The sequence below is a fragment of the Peromyscus californicus genome, unplaced genomic scaffold (assembly GCF_007827085.1).
Source record: "Peromyscus californicus insignis strain IS unplaced genomic scaffold, ASM782708v3 Scaffold_13__1_contigs__length_99412109, whole genome shotgun sequence".
NCBI classification, from domain to species: Eukaryota; Metazoa; Chordata; class Mammalia; order Rodentia; family Cricetidae; genus Peromyscus; species Peromyscus californicus.
The window spans coordinates 26,951,453-26,967,308 of record NW_026294424.1 but is presented as its reverse complement, the minus strand read 5'-3'; the positions used below and the strand labels follow the sequence as shown (position 1 = coordinate 26,967,308).

The 15,856-nt window shown below is 48.8% G+C and overlaps 1 protein-coding gene across 2 annotated transcripts in view; it reads left to right on the top strand.

Annotated features, from left to right (window-relative positions):
- The window catches only part of Spred2 (sprouty related EVH1 domain containing 2), a 108,307-nt gene extending 93,971 nt beyond the window's left edge, over nt 1-14,336 (top strand). For both annotated transcript variants that reach the window (XM_052734759.1, XM_052734760.1), the window contains exons 5-6: nt 8,584-8,721; nt 11,149-14,336. In XM_052734759.1, coding sequence (XP_052590719.1) covers nt 8,584-8,721; nt 11,149-11,817 — 807 coding nt within the window. In that variant the 3' untranslated portion in view covers nt 11,818-14,336. The remainder of the gene's footprint in view (nt 1-8,583; nt 8,722-11,148) is intronic.
- Nucleotides 14,337-15,856: the final 1,520 nt, after the last annotated feature.

Here is a 15,856-nt window from a genome sequence, read left to right as displayed (position 1 = left end):
GAAGGAGCCAGGAGTTCTGTGTCTGGATCGGCGGGCAGCAGGAAAAGAGAGACACACTGGGCCTGGCTTGAGCATCTGAAACCCCAGAGCCCACCCCAAGTGACACACCTCCCCCAACAAGGCCATACCTCCCAATGGTGCCAATCGCTATGGGCCTATGGGGACCATTTTCATTCAAACCACCACAGCCACCAAGTAAATAATAGCACATTAAAAGTAGATGAGTGAGCCCGGTGTGGTGGCGCACGCCTTTAATCCCAGCACTTAGGAGGCAGAGGCAGTCAGATCTCTTGAGTTTGAGGCCAGCCTGGTCTACAGAGCAAGTTCCAGGACAGCCAGGGCTAAACAAAGAAACCCTGTCTGGGGGTGGGGATGGATAGATAAATGATAGGCACTAACTCAGAGATGTGTAGAGCTGTAGGCATGCCTCTGCCTCAGCAAGATCTTGATTGCAGAGGGTGGTGAATTCATCAGCTCTAGCCACCTTGTTTCTGAGAAATAAAGTAGCTGTGTATGGTTTTACAGAGAGGAGGATCCAGGGTTCAGATGGGTAGTTTACACAAGGTCACGCAGCTGGTTCATGGTGGGCAGGCAACCAGTACTGCTACCTAGCAACCCGTCCAGTCACTAGTGCTGTTCTCTTCCTTGATTGAATAATTAAGTTTATTTTGTTATTTTGTTGTTACTGTTTTGTTTTGTTTTGAGATAAGGTTTCTCTTTGTAGTGCTGGCTGTCAATATGTACACCTGGCTAGCCTTGAAATCACAGAAATCCTCCTGCCTCTGCCTCCTGAGTGCTAAGATTAAAAACATGAGCTACCACTCCGGGCCCTTGTTTTCTGAGACATGATCTCACATAGGCGGGAACCTCAGGCTGGGTCCCTTGAACTGCTGTGTCGCTGAGGATGGCCCTGAACTCTGCTGGTCTTCTTCCCTCCGTCTGTCAAATGCTGGGATCACAGGCGTGCACTACCACAGGCAGCGGCTACTCCATCTTTTAAATAACCACCAAATCTAAGAGTCGTGTTTGAACATTGTCTTGGACTCTATTTAGAAAGAGATAAGCATTGGTCAGTGGGTCCTCATATCCTGGTCCTGTGGTGGGCTCAAGACCTGCTACAGTGAATGTTATATACCCTTGAAATCCGAAAACAGTTACCGAAGGCTGGACCACAGGGAGGCCTACCACACCGTGTTCCTCGTGGTCCCCTAAAGGAACACAGCTAATGGGGTGAATATCTATCATAAATTTATTAGATTGGTTTACACACTGTGGGCTGGGTAGTCCGGCAGGAGCTACCCAGCATACCGTGCTGATAACTGGGTAGTCACACATCTTACAGTAGTCCCAATCTGGTGCTTGCGGCCTGGAGGATGCTCAGAGGCATCCTGCTGGTCCTCAGTTTACGTTAGAGGCCAGAGAAGCTGGGTTCTGATGTGTGGCAGCAGCTACAACGGATAACCGTACTGGAGAGCAAGAAGCAAAGGCAACAGCAAGCCGAGCGCGATGGATGCTGGCGCATCCGTGTCTCCCCTGTGTGCTTAGAGGGTCCCCACAGTGGGCTGGTCTTCCCTGAACCGAGAAGTCCCGTGGCTGTGTGAGGCGTCAGCACCAGAGACCTGTGCTTTGGTGTTCCCTGGGCCCTTAGGTTTCTCCCTTCACACAGGAAATAAGACCCTTTCTTTTTCCCCAGCAGACTCCACTTCTGTCCATGTTTTCCCCAGACTGGAAAACAGTCCACCCTCAGGCCCTGTGCTTGAACTTGTAACATCCTGTTTTTTGCTAGCAGGTTATGACTTGCTGGCCGTTCACTGCTGCTGCCCCTTATGATTTCTCGGCCCCTCCCATCCACCCCGGGAGTTAGAGCTTTACTGTGTCCTGGTTGGGCTTTTGAGTATTTGTAAATTGTGCTGCTTTTCAGTCTTAATTCAGTAAACTTCTTGAATTTTGTAATCATCAGTTTGCAGAAGCAAAATACAGAACCCTGAAGATAAAACAAGTTGAGCCCTGTGTGGTGGATGGAGTAGATTTATTTGGTGTTTTTCTAATAAGTTTCCTGTTGCTGGTTTTTTTCTGTTTGGTTTTGTTTTCTGTTTTTAATTTTGGCCTTTTTGTAACTTAAGTTTTATTCTAAAGTTTTATTTTTGTTTTGTGTTTGTTTGTTTTTGAAACAGAGTTTCTCTATGTAGCCCTGGCTGTCCCAGAACTTGCTCTATAGACAAAGCTGGCCTCGAACTCAGAGATCCACCTGCCTCTGCCTCCCAAGTGCTGGGATTAAGGACATGTGCCACCACCGCCCAGCCTAAAGTTTGATTTTTATATTGTGTGTGTGACATTAACAAGTTATATCAAATATTAGTAAGACAGATGTGATAAAAGAACAATAGACTGTCCATGCAGGTGTGGGGTAGGGGGTGGATTGGAAAGAGAAACCATACATAGATCATTCATGTGAGTTGAAGGACTGTGGAGTCACAACAGCAGATCCTGAGAAGTTAGGTGGTGACACCCAGTGTCTTCCAGTGGAAGATCTAGAAGTCTATGATGAAAGGAAATGGGTAGAAGCTTTTATAAGTTACCTTGGTTGTGTTGTCTTATCATAGCAGCAGGGAGTGACTAGTACAGAAGTTGATAGACGGGCCAGACCATGCTGTTTTGGAGGAATGTGGAAGACTTTGAGACTTTGAATGCTTAAGTAAAGCATAATGAACTGTCTCAGCAGGAGCTTGGAAGACAGCGGTGCTTAGAGCTGTGTGGACTGTCGAGACCCAACTCAAGAGTTTCAGAGGGGAAGTATGAGCCGCTAAGTTGATGTGGTGGTTTAAATCGGAATGGCCCCCATAGACTCATGAGTCTTGGCCCATAGGAAGAGGCACAGTTAGGGGGTGTGGTCTTGGAGGAAGTGTGTCACTGTGGAGGTGGGCTGTTAAGTCCCATATGCTTAAGCTAAGCCTAGTATGGCAGTCTCCTGCTCCCTGTGCGTCAAGATGTAGAACGCTCAGCTCCTTCTCCAGCACCTGTCAGCCCGCGGCATGCTGTCATGTTTCCCGCCGTGATGATAATGAACTACACTTCTAAACTGTAAGCCAGCCTCAATGAAATGTTTTCCTTTATAACAGTGGCCATGGTCATGGTGTCTCTTCACAGAAATAGAAAGTCAGATTAAGACAGCTGGAGACAATTCTTGGGATATTTTGGCAAAGAATGTAGCTGCTTTATGCCATTGTCTGAAGAACTTGCCTGAGGCTAGAGTTAAAAGCAATGGCCTAATTTCTTTGGCAAAAGAGATTTCAAGACAGCCTAATACTGACTCTGTCACTTGGTCACTCATAATCACTCTTACACAGGTCAACAATTAAAAATGATCAAATGGACAGAAAGAAATGCAGAAATACATTTGGGGAAAAGACCAAGGCTCGTGCTGAAAGAAACGAGATAAGTAGAGGCCTGATGTGCGGTGGAGCAAAGGGAAGGTGCTTCTCATTTGTGAAAGGAAAGAGCCAAGGAAATTCTGTTCCTAAACAGCAACAAAGGGAAGGCTACTGCAGATGTAAATCAGAGTGTCGGGGCTCTATCCCAGGCGGGCAGCTACACTTGGCAGTGTCCACGTGGTCCTGGCTTTAGAGTCCTGCAGGGTATACAGGAGTAAAGGGTCTGTGGAATCGTCCTCTGTGGTTAAGGAGAGCCACCAAGGCCAGGCAGTGTGTAGCAGGGTCCCTGCGAAGGCCCGGAGAGGCCATTGTGTTAAGCTATGAAAGCAAAGCCTGAGTCGAACTGGAGACCCCAAGGTGTTAGCAGTGCCGGAGCCGTGCTCACACACAGAGGGTAGAGCTAGCCGGAGAGAGACGTGTGTTGCGGGCAGCAGAGCTGGAAGACAGAGCCCATGTAAGGCTGAACGTAGAGCTACAGGAGTTTGAGTCTGTCTTGCCAGATTGGGGTCTTGTTTGGTCCGTGCTCCCTCTCCGTTCCCTAACTCCTCCCTTTTGGAATGGTGATGTAGTCTATACCATTGTATATTGGAAGTGTGTGATTTGCTTTTCATCCTACAGTTAAGAGGTTGCCTTGATTGGAAGAGATTTGAACTTTGGACTTTGTTGTTATTGTTTTGTTTTGAGATAGTGCCTCTCTACATAAGCCCTGGCTGTCCTGGAACTCACTCTGTAGACCAGGCTGGCCTCGAACTCACAGAGATCTGCCTGCCTCTGCCTCCCAAGTGCTGTTGTTAAAAGCATGTGGCACCATGCCCGGCTTGAAATTCAGACTTTTAAACAATGTTGAGACCAAAAGACTGGGGGCTTTGAAGTTGGACTAAATGTATTTTATGTTATGATATGGCCATGAGTCTATGGGGGGCAGGAAGTGGAATGGGCTAGTTGGAATAGGAAATCCCCTGTAAGTCTTGAGCTTTTGAACACGTGGTCCCAAGGTGGAAGGAAGTTTGTGCAATCTGAGGAGGTGTGGCATTGCTGAGGAAGTGTGTCAGGGGGTGGGGGGTGGGGGTGGGCTTTCAGGTCTCAGGAGCCACTCAGTCTCTGGGTTCTGCTTTCAGTTTGGAATGTGAGCGCTAAGCTGTTCTTGTTTTCTATAAGTTACCTTGGTCCTCGTGTTCTATCACAGCCATAGAAGGATAATTAATATAGACATTTTAAGCCTTGTTTCATTTTTAAAATAACCTTGAGGATTTTAGCCCCGTTTTACAAATGTAAAAACTGGAGTTAAGAAGTCAGCTTGACTAAGAGGTCAACTTCTACCTACTAATGCGCAGAGAATCACTGAAATCCAACCTACCTGAGCCAAAAAAAAAAAAAAAAAAAAAAAACCCGAAACCTACTACTGTCAGCATAATATTCCACTGTGGTTCGGTGCCCAGGGCTGTGCTTCCTGCATTGAGAAGTGTAGCCTGAAGTTCCTCCGGTCCTGTCCAGCCCGAGGTCCAGATGAGTCTCTCCACCCATGGTCCCGCAGCTGCTTATAAAATAATCATTCAGAGGCTTACGGGTACAAAGGAGTCTGCCATGCCCAGTCCCAGCCTTCCGAATACAGCCGGAGGCATTGGTGAGGTGACTCTAACCCCAATGCTGCCTCTGCTCGCTCACTGGGAGGCCTGTTGGAGAAGCCGCCTCTCCTAAGAGTTCGGGTCCCAGGCCCAGAGTAATCAGAGAGAACTTCACTTTTGTTCTTGAGTGCGGAGCCCCGAAGTTCGTCTAGTGAAACCTCTCCCAGAGCAAGGCAGATTAAAAACAGCCTCGGTGGTCAGGTCTTGGAGTTGAAGTTGGCAGAGTCACCGGAATACTTCAGGGTCTTGCTAGCGTGTGTGTGTGTGTGTGTGTGTGTGTGTGTGTGTGTGTGTGTGTGTGTGTGTGTGTGCGCGCGCGCGCACGTGCATGCCTTATGTGGCACTTATCCTGCCCTCTGGCAACCACAGGATAATAGGTGAACCTCTTCCCAGGTACATGTCTCCGTCACATCAGCACTTGGCAAGATTTGTCTGATAGCACAGACCTGAAATAAATTCTGACCTTCCCCATCTCTCTCTTCCATTCCTTGTATTCTAGTCCCCTCCTGTTTCTGTGACAAATGCCATGACCGAAAGCCGTTTACACAGTGGAGAGATTTATTTGGCTCACATTTCCTTGTCACAGTCCATCATTGGGGGGAATTGGGGGAGGAGTGTACAAGCAAGAATTTGAAGCAGAAACCACGAAGGCTCACAGGCTCACCTGCCCAGGGAATAGTGTCACCCACGGTGGGCTGGGTGCTCCTATAGCAGTTAACAGTCGCCCACATTCATGGCCACAGGCCAGTCAGTCTGGGCAGTCCCTCAATCGAGACTCCTTTTTCAGGTGACTGGACTGTAAAGTTGACAGTTAACGCTAACTAGGACGCTCAACCCTTGTCAACCTGACACAGAAACATGTCACTTTAAACCATAGCCTTGTCTCAAGAGCTTGTGTTAATATCACAATATAAATATACTACAGCTTTAAAAACCCAGTCTCTTAACTCTGGGATCCTGTAAAACTAAAAATAAGTTTCATATTTATTCCAAAAGGGAAGAACCAGGCCATAAAAATGATTAGATCAAAACCAAAACAAAATAGCAGTGTACGTCAGAAATCCTGTAGCTCGATGTCTGGCATCTGGAACTCCCTCATTGTGTAGCTTTCTGGCTCTAACGGGCTTGGGGAGTCCCACTTCTCCAGTCCCGCCATGGGCAGCAAGCACAGCTTGTCCCGTAGTTTAAGCTGGCTCCGCTAACACCTGCTGCTCTCCTGGGGTCCGTCTCTGGTCTCCTGGGGTCTCCGTCACAGCTGAGGCTGCACTTTCACCAATGGCCCCTCTGATGACTGTCCGCCGTACCAAGCTTCAGCTGCTCTCCATGACAACCTCACACCCTCAAAACCAGTCCTACCTGGACAGCGCTTGCAGGCTATTTGCCAAGTTCTACTGCACATGTAGAATACAGCCTGCCTCGCGTGGGTCAGCTCTGTGTTCTCACTGTGAAAACATAGTTTTCTTTTGTCTCAAAGAAGCGCAGAAGATTCCACTTCTTCTGCAAGAGGAGATCACTGAGCGATCACTGGTGCTGATCTTGATCACTCTCCTTGATCACAGCTGCTTTGGCAGCCCCAGCTTGCCCAGCATCCCCTTGTCCCAGGGAAGCAGAAGTTTCACCTCGGTACTGTTGCTTGGTTGTCGGTCAGCTGTTATTCTTCAGCCCCAGATGATCAGCACACACACTTTTTTAGCCAAAGTATCACACTAACGCCCTCAGTCATCAAATCTCAGTGGTTGCTTCGCTACCGTCTGAAACCCTACAGGACAGACCTCCGTTGTCCACGTGTGTTCTAAGCATTCCTACCTTCCAAGATCCCGCAAGAGTAGCCCATCACGCTGTGAGTACTCACCAGGAAGAGGCAGCCAGTCTCTGAGATCAAGGACAGCCAGGGCTACATAGACAAACCCTGTCTCAAAAGGGGTGGAGGGGGGCTTTTATTTCCACTTAATGTGTATCTCCTCTTGTCCTGGTGCCTAGCAGCCAGGTTCACAGCAACCATGCTCAGTCACACCACAGTGGCCGGTGGGATCCAAGTATATAGCCCTTTTTGCCATGGCCCAGTGCTGTTTCTGCACTTAGAAAACCAACTTGTCTTTCCAAGGTCTTGCTGCTGGGCCTCCCCGCCTACTGAGCTAACTACTTCATGTTGAGACAGTCTGGTCCTTGACATGTCTAAGATGCACTCAAGATCGGAAAACCAGGAGAATTAGTCCATACCTCTCTCTGATCCCAACTTGGGAGGTTTTAGTCAGATTTTTCTTTGGGCCACCAGCTCACAAATAAAGACATAAAACTTCTTATTAATTATGAAAGCTTGGCCGATAGCTTAGGCTTGTTCCTCACTAGCTCTTATAACTTAAATTAATGCATTTATATTAATCTACATTCTGTCACATGGTGTTACCTCTCTTCCATCTTGCATCTCCTGTTTCCTCTCCATGTCCCCTGGCGTCCCCACACACCTAGATTCCTTTTTCTACTTCTCTCTCCTTGGAAAGCCTGCCTGTACCTCCTGCCTAGCAATTGGCCATTCAGCTCCTTATTAAACCAACCACAGCACTCTATCTTCACACGGTGTACGAATATCCTACAACAAGGAGTAGAGTCAGAAGTTCAAGCCACCCTGGGTTTGTTTGTGTGTATCCAGAAACAAAGAAAAATCCACTGGGGTTAGAGAGATGCCTTAAAGGTTAAAAGCATCTTTAACTGCTCATAGCACCCAGCTCAGGTGCCTCCAACTCTGTCAGCTCTGGGGGTCCAGTGCCCCCTTCTGGCCTCCAGGGGCACCTGCACTCATATGCACATTATTAAAAATAAAATAAGTGAGGTGTGCTAGCACCTTTTTTATGTTTTATTTTGTGTGTATATGCATATGCCTGCTTGTTTGTGTGTGCACCACATCCATAGAAGTGCCCGTGGAGGCCAGAAGAGGACATCAGACCCCTAGAATTGGAGTCGCAGGCAGTGGAGCTGTGTGATGTGATGTGGATGCTGAGAATCGAACCCAGGTCTTCTGCAAAAACTGCAAGTGTGCTTAACCACTAGGCCACTTCTCCAGCCCCAACACACACTTTTAATCCAACATTGGGGAGGCAGAGGCAGGCCTGGGCTGTATGATGAGTTCCAGGCAGGCCCGGGCTATATAACCAGACCCCGTCTTAAAAAAAAAAAAATCATTAAAAATAAACAGGGATTGGAAGGTCCAGGAAGACACCACAGTCAGGAAACAGGTGGTGTTTGGATAGTGCATGGTAGAGCTTGTGTGTTTTGTCGTTGTTTACTTATTTGTGTGTGTGAGTGGGAGTGTGTGCATGCTCGTGTGTACTTGTGTGTGCAAATGCGGAAGACAGAGGACAGCTTTTGGAAGTCACTTCTCTCGTGCCGCAGGTTCTAGGAGGTGAGGTCAGGTGGTCAAGACTTGCACAGCAAAACGCTTTCTCACCTCCTGAGCCATCGTGCCAGGCATGCCCTGTTGGTTTTTGTTTTCTCTTTAAATGAACTCTTCATTGCTTCTCTCCAAACAGACAGCTACAGACAGTTCTTCTAATTCCTCTCAGAAGAGGGAGCCGCACACGAGGACAATCTCCTCCCCCACATCGTGTGAGCACCGGAGGATTTACACCCTTGACCCATACCCCATGGACCATTACCACCCCGACCAGGTGAGCAGGGGACTTCATCCCTCTGGAGACATAAGGACAGCTCCATATGGCCTTCTCCCCCTACTCCCACTCCCACCCCCACCCCCACCCCCTGCTTTCCCCACAGCCATGGTGGAGGTGTTCAGGTGGTCCCAGCTCAGCCTCACACGGCCCCTTGCCTCACCCCTGTGTGTGCTCTGCCTGCTTTTATCCAGTCACTCTGTGAGGCAGGGCATTGGCATCCCTAGTTCACAGATGAGAACATGGTAGAGCTGTGGTGCCCGGGGGAAGGCCGTCCAGGCCCCCACAGTCCTTGCACGGGGTGCTGGGCCTCCCTGTTCCTCTATCCAGAGGGCCTCGTGGCTGTGAAAGCCCAGGGCCCCAGGCCAGGAATGCTGCACCCTTGGCTTGCACCCCTTCCATGTGGGCTGCAGGCCCAGTCTTGCTCAGGGGGATGCATATAACTGCAGTCTGAGTTCAGTCATTCAACAAATATTTACTGAGTAGCTGTTTGTGGAACAGGTCCCCAAATCGTGGGGAGTAGACTGGTGCCTCTGTGGATTATGTGGCCTCTTGGCTAACTCGAAGTGAGAAGCAGCAAGTACTGGGCAGGGTGGTTTTGTTGCTGTTTTAAGATGGTTTTACTGTGTGCTTGCTCATATTGTGACATTAAAATGTTCATTTTTGAGCTGGGCATGGTGGCATACACCTGTAATCCTGAATTTGGGAGGCTGAGGTAGGCCAGCCTGGGCTACATGGTGAGTTCCAGGCTAGTTTGGGCAAAAGTGAGAGCCCGTCTTAAACAAACAGAAAAACTCAACAACAAAATACTTGATTTTAAACCAGGCCTGCAGTCCCCACGCTTAGTTGTTGCTGTGTAACACAAACACCTTAAAGTGTGTGTGGGGGGGGGGGAGCAGCTTCCAAGAGCAAGGGCCTTCACAGCCCATCCTCGTGGTGGGTAAAGTCATGGCAGCAGAAGCTTGAGGCACCTGGCCACGTTGTATCAACAGCCAGGAGAAGAAGGCTTGTGCTCAGCTCATGCTGGCCTTTTTATACAGTCCAGGATTCCAGCCCAGGGAATCTCTCTTCCCACAGTGGGTGTGTCTTCCCACCCCAATTAACTTAATCAAGACAATCCCCCAGCTGGGTGGTGGTGACACACACCTTTAACCCCAGCACTTTGGGGTGTGGGGCGGATCTCCGTGAGTTCGAAGCCAGCCTGATCTGCAAAGTGAGTTCCAGGACAGCTAGGGATGTTAGACAGAGAAACCCTGTCTTGAAAAACCAAAAGAAAAAGGAGAAAAAAAAAGATAATCCCCTACAAGGCTGTCTCCCTAATGATGCATCAAATTGACCAGTGGATTAACCATCAAGGATGCTTGTAGGATTAAGATCAGCATCTGGAACCTTATCTTTCTCACATTTGTACATCCATCTTTCCAATCAGATTAGAGTTACAACACAGGCTAGGGTACCTTGTGTGCTCTCTCTCTCTTTTTTTTTTCCCTCCCCAGGGAGTGGTGGCTCACACCTTCAGTCCTAGCACCCAGGAGGCTGAGGCAGAAACAGACAGATCTCTGTGAGTTCCAGGACATCCAGGCTTGACAGTGAGACCCTGTCTCTAAATAAACAAGCAGCTAGCGTTTGTCCCGATGAGTGCACACTATATAAAAAATGTACAGAACTGCAGTACCCTGTTAGAGGTCATCAGCTCAGCACAGGGCACCCTGAGTGCAGCAGACCTGAGCGACGCAGAAGGTGGGGATTGGAAGTGAGGCAGGACCTATTTTTTCCTCTTCACGTGAGAGTGTTGGACTTACCCACCTGTACTACTTTTTTTGTTTGTTTATTTTTCCAGACGGGTTTCTCTGTGTAGCTTTGGAGCCTGTCCAGGAACCTGTTTTGTAGACCAGGCTGGCCTTGAACTCAGAGATCTGCCTGCCTCTGCCTGGGATTAAAGGCATGTGGGCCACCACCGCGCAGCTAGATACTCCCTTTTGAGACAGGGGTCTTCCTTAGCCCAGGGTAGCAGAGAAAGACATTGAATGTACTGATCTGCCTCCATCTCCCAACTGCTGGGGTTACAGGCGAGGGCTTGGCACCTGGTCTGTGGGATGCAGGGGACTGATTGACTTCAGGACTTCCTACTTGCTTTGCAAGAATTCACCAGCTGAGCTCAAACTGCTCTTAAGATGGGCAGAACTTCCAACGAAATGGTAAAACTGCTAAACTGGGCTCTCATAATTGAGGCTCACAATGTGAAAAGCATCTGGGAGTGACAAGCTGTCCAGAAAAGATTGTCAGCTCTTCCTACAAATCTTGGAAGGGAAGGCCAGCAGATCTTTTCTTCGGCGAATCTTTGAAGGGAGGGCCAGCAGATCTTTTCTTTGGCAGCTGTCCATGGAGTCCCAGGGCTGTAACAGTATCTGGTTTTTCCCTGGACAGCGGATGCCGCGGTCCTACCCCCAGGTCACCTTCCCAGAGGATGACGAGGAAATCGTACGCATTAACCCGCGGGAGAAGATCTGGATGACCAGCGGCTATGAAGATTACCGGCACGCTCCAGTGCGCAGCAAATACCTGGATACCGCGGAGGACGCGGACTCCTACGTGCGCTTCGCCAAGGGCGAGGTCCCCAAACACGACTATAATTACCCTTATGTAGACTCCTCAGACTTTGGCTTCGGCGAGGATCCTAAAAGCCATGGCAGCAGTGTGATCAAGACGCAGCCAGCCAGGGGCAAGTCCCGACGGCGCAAGGAGGACGGCGAGCGCTCGCGGTGCGTGTATTGCAGGGACATGTTCAACCACGAGGAGAACCGTCGGGGCCACTGCCAGGATGCGCCGGATGCTGTGAGAACTTGCATAAGACGCGTGAGCTGTATGTGGTGCGCGGACAGTATGCTCTACCACTGCATGTCGGACCCCGAGGGAGACTACACGGACCCTTGCTCGTGCGACACCAGCGACGAGAAATTTTGCCTCCGGTGGTTGGCGCTCATTGCCTTGTCCTTCTTGGCCCCCTGTATGTGCTGTTACCTTCCCCTTCGGGCCTGTTACCACTGTGGAGTGATGTGCAGGTGCTGCGGCGGGAAGCACAAAGCCGCCGTGTGACTCAGTTTCCCACTTGACCCCTCTCCCACCCACAGCCACAGGGAACTTGTCTCTTGCATTACCCCTCCCCGTCGTCTCTTCCCCCCCCCCCCCATCTTCTCCCAGGCACCCTGGCCCCTTGCGACATCATTCCAAACCCTGGTAAGCTGCCACCCTGTGTCAGCCAGTACCCGTACTCTCGCGGTGTTTTGAAGAAAGGAGCCTTCTGCGTAGACGCGTGTATTTTACCAGCCTATGATCATGCTGTCTCAACCACGTGTTCATCTCCGGTCCCTCCTCCCCACCACCCCTTTCCAGTCCTAAGGAATCTGCAGTAGAAGCTTTTAGATCCGGAGGGGTTTAGAGTTGGTTTTTCCCACGAGTACCGGAGACTGTCTTTCTCCGGGTGGGGCTTGCCGGTCACCCACAAGCACGGGTTCCTCGGAGATGTGACCTAATGGTGAAACCCTAAGTATTGTAACGTGCAGCGTGGTGTTGTCTCCCGAGGCGGTGAGCTGGATGAACAAGCTTGTTACCACAGTACAATAGGGCTTTAACTCCTAAAGCCAAACTTCCCTCCTCCATGGCTGCAGTTTCTGTCTTCAGCCCATCTTCGTCCTCTGCCCCTCCCCCACCTGTGGAATTCATTCGCTGATGCAAAGCAGTTACCTTTAAAATGACTTGAATTGAGCCTTAACTTCAGATTAACGTGTGAAAAATCAGGAAAAATTCCTCAAATTGCGTTGCATCCTCTTGGACCAGGGTTAGAAAGGGGATTTTGGGTTTTTATGAGCCTGCCCAGTTTACCCCTACAATAGGACTTTTTTTTAGAATTGTGTTGCCACTTCTAAAATCCTAGCAATATTAGAATTGTGAAGTAAATTTCACTCATTATTTTGCAAACCAAGTGGATTTATTCAAACACAAACCAGTGTTTTGGGAACAAGTTCCAGTTGAAAAACACTAAAAATTGTGAATAAAACTGTAGCTGTTTCCCGCCCCTGCAACTGTTTTATATCATTCAGGGGGGCATTTTAAATACCGTCAATTAGTGGTGGCTTGCATTTTGTTTAGGCTTATGTTTTTGTTTTAATTTGGGGCTCAATTCATTTATACTTAGGAAAAAACAAGGCCATATATAAAAACCCTTCCAATGCCTAAGTGTCTTTTCTCTTGCAACTCCGCACCCACACTTGCCACTTGGGGTGCACAGATAAGGGTAGATCACCAACTGACTCTACCTGTGGCTGAGCCACATAAAAGGCTTCTAATTTGCTAGAGGAGGAAAAAGAACATTTTGTAAAATATGTTGCAAGGAATAGCCAAATCTTGAAGGAGAAAAAAGAAAAGTGGAAGTGGTTACCTATACCTAGCATAGTACAATCAGAACTTTGTGGGGATCGGAGGGGCCATGCTTTTACCGCCGACTGTTCTTCCCACCGAGACCTTTCCACGGTAATTCCCAGCGGAAGGCAGGCTCGGTCCCTTCTCCTCCTTCCCCCTCCCCCTATTGCACACAGGACATCAGTCTTCAAGGAAAAGGACTTTTTTCCAGTGTGTCAGTCATACTGGGAAAATGCTAGCCATGCTTACCTTAGTGGCAAAGTTTTCTGCTCGCCGTGACAGCCTGCCCTGTTTCTTTAGACAGATCATCAGTGTAGACAATGAGTGTGTTTCCGAGTTAGTTGGTAGACGTTTTCCTTTGTTAGGATGACTGCGTGGGGACTATCTATTGTAGAAAAGGTGCAAAGAGCTACCATCGTTGTCGAAGGGGGGGGTCTCCGTGCCAGGAGACCATCCAGACTGCCTCCAGCCAGCCTTCAGTGCTGTGGAGAGACTGCCTGTCCCCGGCCCGAGGGACTTTGTCCAAGTCGCCTCTCTACAAAGCACAACACTAATCTCCGTCTCCTCAGACCTCAGTTCAAGTGCCCCTATTTATTTCAGTGAGAACCCGCATCCCGGTTGCTTCCCGTTCCTGCCTTGGCTCTGCCCCTGCCCCTCTCCTTTCCACCCTTCTTAAGAGTTCTGCTAGTCAGTCTTACTCCGCACATCGTTTTTGGTTTGTGAAGGCAGCGGTTAAGGGCACAAAGACAGCCATGGGGACATTTATGTAAATACATTTAATTGCCACACTGCGGCTGCACAGTGTCTAGTATTTTCCCAGTCAGCTTTGCCATGCTGACGTCAATCATTTGAGAGAAATTATTCAGATTTTATTTTTATATCCGTGGTAACAAAACCTAGCCAAAAGATTTCCTGTTCTGAAGTTTCCCTGACTCCCAAGCTATTTGCTCACATTAACAAATTAAAGTGCCTGAGCATAATTCATTCACCTGTATACTAAAACCCCTGTTGTATTGATTTTTTTATAATAAGCCTTTTTACCTCTGTAAAAAATATATATAAATATATATATATATACAAGCGTATGATGTACATTTTAGTTCTTAACTTTTTTTATGGTTTCTAATATGTATGACCAACGTAGCCATTGCTTTAAAATGTACCGTGTAAATATAAACACAACCTATCAGACCGTTGGCTGTGGGTATTTTGTCTGACTGGAGTCCTCACGAAGGGTGGGATGGGACCATGGATCGGTTTTTATGAGGTTCTTCCCCACAAGCACTCCTCAGAGAGGCTATACTTTCTCTGAGCTGTTTTCCACTCATCCCTGCCGAAGCCCCGGCAGACGGAAGCGGGGTGGGAGACAGTTCTCAGAAGACAATGGTCCCAGGGCATCTCCCCGGCCCACTTTCCAAATGGATCTTTTGGATGCCACAAAGCTACAAGGCGGTCCCCAGGAGAAGATAAAATAGCCGTTTTGAGGGTTAGAAGAGAAGAGGCTTCTCCACAGAGTGGTAAAGAGGTATACGGACCACCCCACACACACTCGGTTCTTTTTCTAAGTTCCCAAGCCCCGGCGAGGTCAGATACAAGGTGGGTGCTAAAGCGTTAGGAAACGGGAGGGTCTCTGTGCCCCACCCACCCCGGGTGAGCCCGTGTGGGGGAAACATCATAAGACCTCTCTTGACCTTCTTTGTCCCTCCCGGTGTTCGACAGCCAAGAAACCAAAGTAAGAATGGGAACTAAGGTGAACTCCATAGTCACACGGCAGGGCCTGGCCAGGCTGGCTAGGGACAGACCCCAAGTTCTTAAGGGGCCTTGTCCCAAGCTTCTGGGTCCCTCCCTGCTTGGAAAGTGAACCGCGGACTGACTAGGCCACCCGCCCAGGCTGCCTCAGGAATGACACAGGGATTCAGTACCAGGAACGAGGCTGGCTATGAATCTCACTTTGAGGCTCCACAAAATGAAACATTCATGCTCACGTCACACGAAGGAGGCCCATACATGTGATGTCGCTTGGTCACAGTAGTCTGCCATCACCAGCCACTTGTCCTCAGGCAGATGACTACTCTTTAAGTTTCATATTTATGCTTGAAATTTTACTTTTTTATTTTTATTTGTGTGTTGGTGTAAATATATGCAAGATGCCCTGGAGCTGGAGTTACAAGTGGTTGTGAGCCACCCAGCGTGGGTGCTGGGAAATTGAACTCAGCCCCCAGCCGCCTTTTTAACCCATCATCATTTCTGCCCCTCCCACTTCTGTTGAATTTATTCAGTGATGCAAAACACTCACCTTTAAAGTGACTGACACTTACTGAGCCTTAAACTTGAGAGGATGGGCTGAGGCAAAGATGACAAAAAACAAAACAACAACAAAACCCCACTCGGGTTAACGGCGCTTGCTGCTTTCACAGGACCCCCGCTTCGGTTCCTAACACCCACCCACGTGAAAGACCACTTTTTTTTTTAAAGACTTATTATGTATACAGTGTTCTGTCTGCATGTTTTACCTGCAGGCCAGAAGAGGGCGCCAGATCTCATTACAGGTGGTTGTGAGCCACCATGTGGTTGCTGGGAATTGAACTCAAGACCTCTGGAAGAGCAGCCAGTGCTCTTAACCTCCGAGCTACCTCTCCAGCCCCCTTCTCACTCTGTCTTGAAAAAACAAACAAACAAAAAAGTCGGAGACAGGAGGATTGCTTTGAGTTCAATG